Raw genomic sequence first — 11,206 nt, 5'->3', positions numbered from 1 at the left:
ACCCGCACACACTCCCCCCAGTACAAGAAGTGGTCGTTGTTCACTACACGTCCACTGAAATCCGTCTGCGAAAGAAATTATGAGAAAACCAGATAAGAACAATGCAATTTAGAATAACAATAAACAAATAATAAACCAAGCAAAGTTTCTATAAATCACCTAAAATAATATGTAATGTCATGGAGTCAGTAACAATACTGTATTGGTATTACAATCTGCTTTGATGACTAAATATATTCCAGGAATACACCTTGATAGTCAGTGACTTCAAAGCAAAATATTAAAACATTACATATCCTAAGTTAGAAAAAATATTTCAAACAAAACAACTCCACCCAGTAATCCCTAGGGCCTAAGACACCGAGGAGGTTCTCACCTGAGACAGGACGGAGATGTGGTCCACATGGTACTGGTCTGCCTGGGGCTTGGTGAAGCGGTTGCAGAGGCATGATTTTCCAAGGCCTGTAACACCCTTTTCTCTTTCACCACCAGACACCCCCACCACAGACACCACCACTTGCTTGGATGCGTCACCCCCTCGCCTCGCCATAGCCGACCTTGCAACAGGCTCCCTCGCCCACGCTACGGGAGGCCAGCCTAGGCTCACTTCCTGCCACTTGGGGCTCCCATCATGTGTGCTGAGCCTCTCTGACACCCACACCCATGGTCACCTAAGGCAAAACCATCATCACGTTACTCTTCAGGATAAGGGTAGCCTGCTTCACAGCGTGGCTGACTGTTGCCCTGCACACAGGGCTTTTCTCAGCCCTCAGTCCACACAGGCTGAGTTCTCATACCAGGTACTCACAACACATCCACAGATTCACTATAAAGGTTTTTTTTATCAACGTTCTTGGCAAAAGTGGTTTGCTTTAGTCCTGACTGTAAGCACTGAGGTTGGTACAGAAAGCACACATGTCCACTGGGATGCTCAGGTAACGGTCAGACTAGAGGACATGGTACATAGGACATTGGCAGCTGCTGAACGGATCATTGTGACAAGGGAAGCTGAGTGGGCAGTGCAGAGGAGCAAAGGTAGTCAGGAGGCCCACTGGTGACACATCACTTCTTAGCTGCCAAGTACCATCCCTAATAATCTGGAAGGAAACAAAAACTATTAAGTTTCATTTCAATATAATCTTGGGTCTTCAGTGTTCAATTAATATAATCTTGGGTCTTTAGTGTTCAATTAATATAATATTGGGTCTTTAGTGTTCATACATGTATTTCAAATTTGCAACTGAAAAGAAATAAAAAAAAAATCTTCAGCATTTCTTGGATGCTTAAATTTGAGCACATCATTTAAAACTATGGAAAGTAAAGTATTCAATGACCTAATATCAATAACCCAAAACACATTCCCTTCACATGCTATAGATACAAAAATGTCTATTTTAACTATATTCAATCTTGTAACTTTTAAAAATAGTATACAGTACATATCACAGACACTAAACACTTAACTTAATAAAGTACTAATAATAATCAACATCAGCTGGACAAAGCAAATCATCAAAGGTACCAAGGTGGCAGTGTCCATCACTTCTTGACAGCCCATACTACATACATGTAACCAACCACCAACAACCACCCAAACAAAGAGGATTAGTTGACCTCACTTAGGCCCTCCCACCACCGCGGTTCCCCCATCCCGCCGTCACCTAGTATTTTTATTTGTTTGTGAGTTAACATATTGTAAATTAGTATGGCGGTAGCTACTGAGGTATATCAGAGTGTGATTGAGTGCGTGAAAGAGAGTGTTGAGGTGGGATTGGGAGAGTTTGTTGTGTGTGAGATGTGTGGGCATGACAGGAAGGTCGTTGACTTTTCTGAGTGTATGGTGTGTAGGCTCAAGAGCGAGAATTTAGTTCTTTCTCTTGAGCACCGAGAATTGCGAGAGGAAATCAGAAAGCTAAGTGAGGGGAAAAGTGCGAACAAGTTCTCATCTTTGAGTTGAAGGAGGAGGTTAAGAGGCTTGGGGAGGCAGTGGAAAAAATTAGGCAGGAGATCAGTGTTAGGCCGAAGGTTGGACCTTCTGAGGGCGACAGGGTGGCTTGGCCCTCTGTCGGGAAGAGCAGAGTGGGGAAGAGGGAGCAGGCGAGCCAGACTGGGAAAGATAGTAGTCAGGATGGGCAGAGATGGCAGGTTGTGAGGGGAAGGAAAGCAGAGGCAGTTAGGGAGGATAGGACTAAACCTGTTGAGTGTGAAAATAGGTTCGGTTTGTTGGAGGGGGGGGGAGAGTGAGAGTGGAGTGAATGAAGTGGTTGTGGTGAGTGAAAGGAGAAAGAAGGGGGTAGAGGAGAGGAGGAGGATGGTTGTGCCTAGCACACCTCAGGTGTGTGTGGTGGGTGACTCTCAGGTTAGGTATTTAGATAGCACTTTCTGTGGGAAAGACAGGGATAGGAGGACGAACGTGTGTATGCCTGGTGCAGGTGTGAAGGCAGTGAGTGAGGAGGTGCAGAAGAGGGTTGGGGGGATGGAGAGGGAGGGTGTAGTAGTTTTGCACGTAGGTGGGAAAGATGTCAGAGCAGGTGGGTCGGAGGAGTTAGTGGCAAGATTTCGGGAAATGTTAGGCAAGATAAGGGAGAGTGGTAGGAGGTGTGTAGTGTCAGGAATCTTGCCTCGTGTGTATGTTAGCAGGAATGGTTGTCTAGAGCCATTGGTGTGAATGATCAGGTAAAAGGGATGTGTAAGGATGTGGGTGTCAGCTTTGTGGATGTATGGGATAGGTTCTATGGGCGAAGGGATTTGTATGCTAGGGATGGTGTGCATCTGAGTAGGAAGGGTGTGGATGTGCTGAGTGGATGTCTGGAGGGGAGTTGGGATGGAGTGTAGGGGGTGAGGTAGCAAATGCATTCCAGAAGAAAGATGCTAGACATAAATTAGATAGGATAAACAGAGATAGTGAAAAGATTAGGAAAGATTTCCAGGTGCAAATAGGAGAGAATAAGATTAGGATTCCAAATAAGGAGACAGCATCTAGGAAGGTAGCAGGACTTAAATGTTTTTATGTAAATGCCAGGAGTCTTAGGAACAAGAAGGACGAGTTATCTAGTTATATAGTTGAGGAGGACTTAGATGTTGTATGTGTCACAGAGGCATGGGTAAATGAGGAAAAGTTTAGGAAAATAGGAAAGAATATGAAGTAGATGGATACATTATGTATTTACACCAGAGAATTGGTAGGATAGGCAGAGGAGTAGTTATTTATGTAAAAATCCTTCATTTCCAGTCAGGTTAATGGTATTAAGGTAGATAACAGAGTAGAGTCCTTATGGCTGGATGTTAGAGTAAACAAAAGTAAGGTTATTAGAGTAGGAGCTTTTATAGACCACCTAACCAGTCAGCAGATGTAGACAACCTTATGGTAGATGAGATAAATAGGGGTGTACTAGTCAGACAATTATCTTAGGGATTTTAATCTTAAGTCAGTAAACTGGGAGAGGATGGTAGGAGATGCTAGTGAAAATAAGTTTATGGAAAGTTTTCAGGATAACTATTTAGTGCAGATGGTAGATAAACCTACTAGGGGGAGGAAGGTTTTAGACATAGTACTAACAAATATTGAGCATTGTTTAAAGGAAGTTGAGGTAGGAGAGACTTTAGCAAACAGTGACCATCATATAATTAGATTTATCATTAATTCCAGTAGGGATAATATAGTGAATAAGACTAGAGTCCCAAACTATCAGAAAGGCAATTATGGTAGGTTACGTCAGTTATTAGGAGAGGTAAACTGGGAAGATAGTTTTGGAAATAAAACTGCACAGGAGATGTGGGATATTTTTAAGGTTGTAGTAAAGGGTATAGTGATGCAGTGTATCCCTTACAAAGATATAAGGCAGAGAAACAGGAAGCCATTATGGTGGACTCATGAGATAGGTAGCCAGATCAGAGAGAAGAAGAGGGCATACAGAGAGTTGCAGAAAAGTGGGAAGATGTAGATTTGATTAGGTACAGACAGGTCAGGGATGATTTGAGTAAGGTTATAAAAAAAGTAAAAGGCAGGCAGAGATAAAACTAGCTAGAGCTGGGAGTAAAGATCCCAAAAATTATATAGTTATTACAAGGTCAGTGATAAAAGAAATAAGGATAGGATTGGACCACTCAGAAAAGATGGTGTAGTAGTGGATCAAAATGAAGACATAGTAGAATTATTGAATGAACAATTTTCTTCAGTATTTACTAGGAAAGAATAGGAAATCCTGTTACAAACAGTGCGACGAGTAGTTTAAGAGCTTTAGAAAATATTGATATAAAACCGGGAATTATTAGGAAATTTATTCTTGAACTAGACGATAGGAAAGCTAGTGGTCCTGATGAGCTACATGCCAGAGTACTTAGGGAGGGTGTAGACAGTATTTCTGAAGCACTTAAGTTAATCTTTGAAAGATCACTTAGGTTTGCTGAGATACCTCAGGACTGGAAGTTAGCTAATGTTACTCCAATATTTAAAAAGGTAGGAAGGATGATGCGAATAATTATAGACCGATCAGTTTAACTAGTATAGTATGTAAGATACTAGAGAAAATCATTAAGGGTAGTATTTGGGAGCATTTAAATGAGAATAGATTAATTAGAGATACCCAACATGGCTTTAGATCAGGGAGGTCCTGTCTTACAAATTTGCTCGATATCTTAGAATATATTACCAAGGAGTTAGATGATGGAAATAGCATAGATGTTATATATCTAGATTTTAGCAAGGCGTTTGATAAGGTACCGCATAGGAGGCTAGTGTACAAATTGAGACTACATGGGATAGGGGGTAGGTTAGTTGATTGGATTAGTGAATGGCTTTCTGATAGGAAACAGAGAGTAGTATTAAATGGGGCAATGTCTGAGTGGAAGGAAGTGGTTAGTGGGGTACCCCAAGGATCAGTGCTAGGACCTCTTCTTTTCTTGGTGTACATTAACGATTTAGATATAGGAATTAGTAGCAAAGTATCAAAGTTTGCAGATGATACTAAGATAGCATGTGCAGTACAGGGTGAAAAGGACAATTACAGAATACAACGAGACCTGGACAGGCTGATAGCATGGGCAGACAGGTGGCAGATGGAGTTTAATTCTAAAAGTGTCAGGTTATGCATTTAGGTAAAGACAACACAAACTTTAACTATGAGATGGAGGGATGTTGGCTAGAGGCAGTAGAGGAAGGAAAGGATTTAGGAGTAGTGATAGACAGGACTATGAAATTTTCAAAGCAATGTTTAGAAGCAAGAAATAGGGCAAATAGGATCCTGGGTTTTATAAATAGAAATGTTAGTTATAAAAGTAAGGAAGTGGTGCGTAGCTTATATAATTCCTATGTTAGGCCCCATTTAGAGTATTGCATACAGGCCTGGTCACCCCACTATAGGCAGGATATCAACATGTTAGAAGCAGTTCAGAGAAGAGCAACTAGGATGATACCAGCATTAAAGCGCCTGGAGTATAGAGATAGATTAAAGGAATTAAACATGTTTTCATTTGAGAGGAGATGTATAAGAGGGGATATGATAGAGTTATTTAAAATGTTCTCAGATACAAACTACATAGATGTGAGATCTTTCTTTACCTTAGAGGAGGAAATAGGACTAGAAATCATGGCAGGAAGATTAGAAAGCAAGGCTGCAGGTTAGATATAAGAAAATATTTCTTTAGTCATAGGGTGGTAGACTTCTGGAATGCATTGCCAGAGACAGTTGTAAATAGCACTAGTTTGACAATGTTTAAAAACAGATTAGATAAGCACTTAAATTTATTAGATTTATAATTATGTATAGCACTGCATGATAGTTTTATAAGAAATTTACTATAGTTAAATAAGACATGATCCCCATGTATGGGGACCACAAATTGTAGAGGATTTCGCTGCAGGACTTGGCCCTGTTAATGGGCCAAATATTTAGAATTAGTATATAATGTATTGTGTACTTGTAAGTGTATCTTTAAGTACTGATGACGAGGTCGCTGTGCGACTGATACAGGATAACCTAGATGGGCCCTGGTGGCCCTTTGTTATCCTATTATTTATGTTATGTTATGTTAGTAAGGCATAGTCTAATTAATGTATTGAATCAAAACAAAAACAACTCAAAATCTTATATCACTACTATCACAACAAATCATCCAGCCATAAAGTATCATATTATACATAATATCACCACTGCCAAGCATACATCACCCAACTCTCTCTCTCTCTCTCTCTCTCTCTCTCTCTCTCTCTCTCTCTCTCTCTCTCTCTCTCTCACATCCTTTCAAGAATACTAACACCAATTAATTATTTCATTTAAAAATCAACTATAACCAGTTCAGAGCCTCAAAGATTCTACAAAAAAGATAATAGTCCTAATGATGAGTAAATGCATGTTTGTTTGTTTTTTTTTATCCACAGCAGGAACCTTAATATGGATCCAACTCACACCTACACAAGCACCCATGTTTCTCCTCACACTCACTCACTCTATCACTTACAACTAGCAAAATAAAAAAGAGGTAGACAGACTGTGCACGCGCACACACACGCACACACACACACACACACACGATGCGAAACTGTGCAGAGTCATAAAACAAAAAGAGGATTGTGAAATATTGCAGGAAGACTTAAACAAGATCTGGAAATGGAGTAAAAAATGGGAGATGGAATTCAATGTGGACAAAAGCCATGTCATGGAAATTGGAAAAAGTGAAAGACGAGCAGTGGGAATCTATAAGATGGGAGATGGAGTAGAACTAGAAAAAGTAAAAATGGAAAAGGACTTGGGAGTGACGATGGAAGAAAACAATCAACCGGTAAGCCATATTGATAGAATTTTCAGAGACATATAATTTGCTAAGGAATATTGGATTAGCATTTCACTATATGGACAAAGAAATGAAGAAATTGATAAGTACTAAAATAAGACCCAGATTGGAATATGCAGGAGTTGTGTGGATCCCCTATAAAAAGAAACACATAAGGAAATTGGAGAGACTACAAAAAATGGCTACAAGAATGGTTCCAGAATTTAGAGGGATGATATATGTGGAGAGACTAAAAGCTATGGATCTACCAACCCTGGAACAGAGGAGAGAGAGAGGGGATCTGATAAAGTTTATAAATTGATTAACGGAATCAATCAAGTGGATAATGAGAAACTAATCCGGAGAGAAGAATATGACATTAGAAGCACAAGATCGCATAGTAAGAAACTGAGGACGGGAAGATGTCTGAGAGATGTTAAAAAATATAGTTTCCCGCAAAGATGTGTTGAGACTTGGAACAGTTTGAGTGAGGAAGTGGTGTCAGCAATGAGTGTGCATAGTTTTAAAGAAAAATTGGATAAGTGTAGATATGGAGATGGGGCCACACGAGCATAAAGCCCAGGCCCTGTAAAACTACAACTCGGTAAATACAACTAGGTAAATACACACACACACACACACACACACACACACACACACACACACACACACACACACACACACAATGACACATCAACTTTCCTACACAAAGACACACAATTCACTTTCCTAATGAAAACATGAAAATGGACCTTCTCATTAATCACAGTGTAGCAAAGTGAAAATGGACCTTCTCATTCAGTCCAGCTATCAAAACTAATGCTCTCTCTCTCTCTCTCTCTCTCTCTCTCTCTCTCTCTCTCTCTCTCTCTCTCTCTCACACACACACACACACACACACACACACACACACACACACAAGAAGAGCAACACTTCAAAGAAGAGCAACACTTCAAACTCTTCAATCTAATGATCCCTACCCACTCTAGCCGACACCTACTCTTTGAACTCACTTCCTTTCAGTCTTGTTGAGTTGTGCTTACAAATATCTTAACACTATACAGACGTTTGGACACTAAACCACCACACACACACACACACACACACACACAGAGAGAGAGAGAGAGAGAGAGAGAGAGAGAGAGAGAGAGAGAGAGAGAGAGAGAGAGAGAGAGAGAGAGAGAATACTGTTTTTCCTATCACAATATGATCCTGGGAACTCCACCCGACATACTTAGAAAAATCTAGATATTACTTTGTTTCTTCATAATAAGAGATTGAAGGATAAGTTATAATGAAGTCTAATATCTATAGTCTTCTAACTAACCATCTTGTCGAGAAATCTGTGTACTGTTCAGTTTGAGGGCGTCTGCTGGAGTGCCACGAGCGACTTTCCTCAACGTGTCACGTGTCTGAAGTTTCTAGGGAAGTGTGTGTGTGTGTGTGTGTGTGTGTGTGTGTGTGTGTGTGTGTGTGTGTGTGTGTGTGTGTGTGTGTGTGTGTGTGTGTGTGAGAGAGAGAGAGAGAGAGAGAGAGAGAGAGAGAGAGAGAGAGAGAGAGAGAGAGAGAGAGAGAGAGAGAGAGAGAGAGAGAGACTTGATGCACTTGAGAGAGAGAAAGTGAAGGAGTAGGTGAGTGAAGTAGGTTGGACACCACCACCACCACCAGGAACGTGATAGCCCTCTTCACCACCACCACCACCACCACAAATGCCCTTTTTTCTCCTCTAGACACACACACACACTCTCTCTCTCCATACAATTATATACCTCCTCATTGACACTACCATCTCTTCTCTCTTTCCCTCTCCCAAGGTCGCTGGTTCTCTGAGTGATGTACTAACAACATTATTATTATTAATCCCATGACCTCATGCTGCTGCAGGGAGGAAGAGGGACGTAGCTACTGCAGAAGGCACTGAGAGAGAGAGAGAGAGAGAGAGAGAGAGAGAGAGAGAGAGAGAGAGAGAGAGAGAGAGAGAGAGAGAGAGAATTAAAAAATTACAAATACTTTCCAAAAAGTTCTTCACACGTACCTTACCACCCAACAATATCGACCGTTGCGTAGGTCTCCTTCCTTAAGAAACCGCATTCACCCCGTCATACGTAGACCCGCCGCGCTCCCTCCCCCTTAAATCCCTCCATGGTCCCTACTAACCCTCCTCCCCCCACCGCAAACATATGACTCCCTCCAAAGCCATACTAAAGGCATATACCACGTTATTCCTTTTAGACTCCTAAAGATCCACGACAAACAGAAGTCTCTTGTATACCTACTTGTCAACTATTGCCAATTACTCTTCACCTGCCAACACACACACACACACACACACACACACACACACACACACACACACACACACACACACACACATTATTATTATCATTATTATTTAATCATTACACACACGCACACCTGTCATTCCTCTCTCTCTCTCTCTCTCTCTGAATATATACGTACAGATACCATGTATTGATTTCCCGTTCATTCAATACTGTGTGTGTGTAATTCACCTCGGTCGCCTACTGGTCACCCAGCCAGTCTTCCCCATTACGGAGCAAGCTCAGAGCTCATAGACCGATCTTCGGGTAGGATTGAGACCCCAACACACTCCACACACCGGGAAAGCAGGCCACAATGAGTTACATCCCGTACCTATTTACTGCTAGGTGAGCAGGGGCCACACATTAAGAGGCTTGCCCATTTGCCTCGCCGCGCCGGGACTCGAACCCGGGCCTCTCGATTGTGAGTCGCGGTGTGTGTGTATTTCACTGTTTGATCTGCTGCAGTCTCTGACGAGACAGCCAGACGTTACCCTACGGAACGAGCTCAGAGCTCATTATTTTCGATCTTCGGATAGGCCTGAGACCAGGCACACACCACACACCGGGACAACAAGGTCACAACTCCTCCATTTACATCCCGTACCTACTCACTGCTAAGTAAACAGGGGCGACACGTGAAAGGAGACACACCCACATATCTCCAAACGGCAGGGGAATCGAACCCCGGTCCTCATGGCTTGTGAAGCCGGCGCTCTAACCACTGAGCTACCGTGTGTAATTCACTGTTTGATCTGCTGCAGTCTCTGACGAGACAGCCAGACGTTACCCTACGGAACGAGCTCAGAGCTCATTATTTCCGATTTTGGGATAGGCCTGAGACCAGGCACACACCACACACCGGGACAACAAGGTCACAACTCCTCGATTTACATCCCGTACCTACTCACTGCTAGGTGAACAGGGGCTACAGTGAAAGGACACACAAAAATATCTCCACCCGGCCGGGGAATCGAACCCCGTCCTCTGGCTTGTGAAGCCAGCGCTCTAACCACTGAGCTACCGGGCCGTGTGTGTGTGTGTGTGTGTGTGTGTGTGTGTGGTGTTTGTGTGTGTGTGTGTGTGTGTGTGTGTGTGTGTGTGTGTGTGTGTGTGTGTGGCCAGGCACAGCAGGTGTGTGCCGTGGGAAAAGGAAAGGTGGAACGAGGAGGAGGAGGAGGAGGAGGAGGAGGAGGAGGAGGAGGAGGAGGAGGAGGAGGAGGAGGAGGAGGAGGAGGAGGAGGAGGAGGAGGAGGAAAGAGAAAGAGAAAGAACTCATGGTGAGAGAGAGAGAGAGAGAGAGAGAGAGAGAGAGAGAGAGAGAGAGAGAGAGAGAGAGAGAGAGAGAGAGAGAGAGAGACAGTGGATCCATTGAGGAGGAGGGAGGAGGAGGAGGAGGAGGAGGAGGAGGAGGAGGAGGAAAAGGAAGGGAAAGGGAGCATTTGTGTCCTGTCACGTCCCTCTCTCTCTCTCTCTCTCTCTCTCTCTCTCTCTCTCTCTCTCTCTCTCTCTTCATTTAGACCTTTCCTCTTCCTCCCTCGACCCCCCTCCATTAATTATGCCTTCCCCTCGTCCTTCCCCTCTTCTTCCTCTTCCTCATCCTCCTGGTCGTTATCTTGTACATCTACTGTCTTCTTCCTGCTACTGTGCAATATAATCTTAATCTACTATCAATGCACTTCTCCCTCCTCCTCCTCCTCCTCCTCCTCCTCCACCGACTGTATCTCATCCTAATATTACTTTCATCGTTCTCTCTCTCTCTCTCTCTCTCTCATTTATTTTTTTCGCTTTTATTTTGGAAGCGAGGGTACGACACACACACACACACACACACACACACACACACACGTTTAACACACGTCCGGTAGCTCAGTGGTTAGAGCGCTGGCTTCACAAGTCAAAGGACCAGGGTTCGATTCCCCGGTCGGGTGGAGATATTTGGGTGTGTCTCCTTTCACGTGTAGCCCCTGTTCACCTAGCAGTGAGTAGGTACGGGATGTAAATCGAGGAGTTGTGACCTTGTTGTCTCGGTGTGTGGTGTGTGCCTGGTCTCAGGCCTATCCGAAGATCGGAAATAATGAGCTCTGAGCTCGCTCCGTAGGGTAACGTCTGGC

The 11,206-nt window shown here is 43.1% G+C and overlaps 2 protein-coding genes across 2 annotated transcripts in view; one reads left to right on the top strand and one right to left on the bottom strand.

Moving 5' to 3' along the window:
* Positions 1–11,206, top strand: part of LOC123514375 — a 115,263-nt gene that overhangs the window by 44,754 nt on the left and 59,303 nt on the right. The window lies entirely within an intron of this gene.
* Positions 1–11,206, bottom strand: part of LOC123514151 (rho GTPase-activating protein 190-like) — a 523,040-nt gene that overhangs the window by 457,927 nt on the left and 53,907 nt on the right. The window contains exons 3-4 of the mRNA XM_045271800.1: positions 377–1,097; positions 1–65 (exon numbers count right to left, since the gene is read on the bottom strand). The exon at positions 1–65 is cut by the window's left edge and continues 83 nt beyond it. Of these exons, the coding sequence (XP_045127735.1) occupies positions 1–65; positions 377–550 (239 nt within the window). The 5' untranslated portion in view covers positions 551–1,097. The remainder of the gene's footprint in view (positions 66–376; positions 1,098–11,206) is intronic.

This window comes from Portunus trituberculatus, chromosome 37 (genome assembly GCF_017591435.1).
Source record: "Portunus trituberculatus isolate SZX2019 chromosome 37, ASM1759143v1, whole genome shotgun sequence".
NCBI lineage: Eukaryota > Metazoa > Arthropoda > Malacostraca > Decapoda > Portunidae > Portunus > Portunus trituberculatus.
Note: the sequence above shows the minus strand (reverse complement) of the source record. Positions and strands in the feature narration are given on the sequence as shown.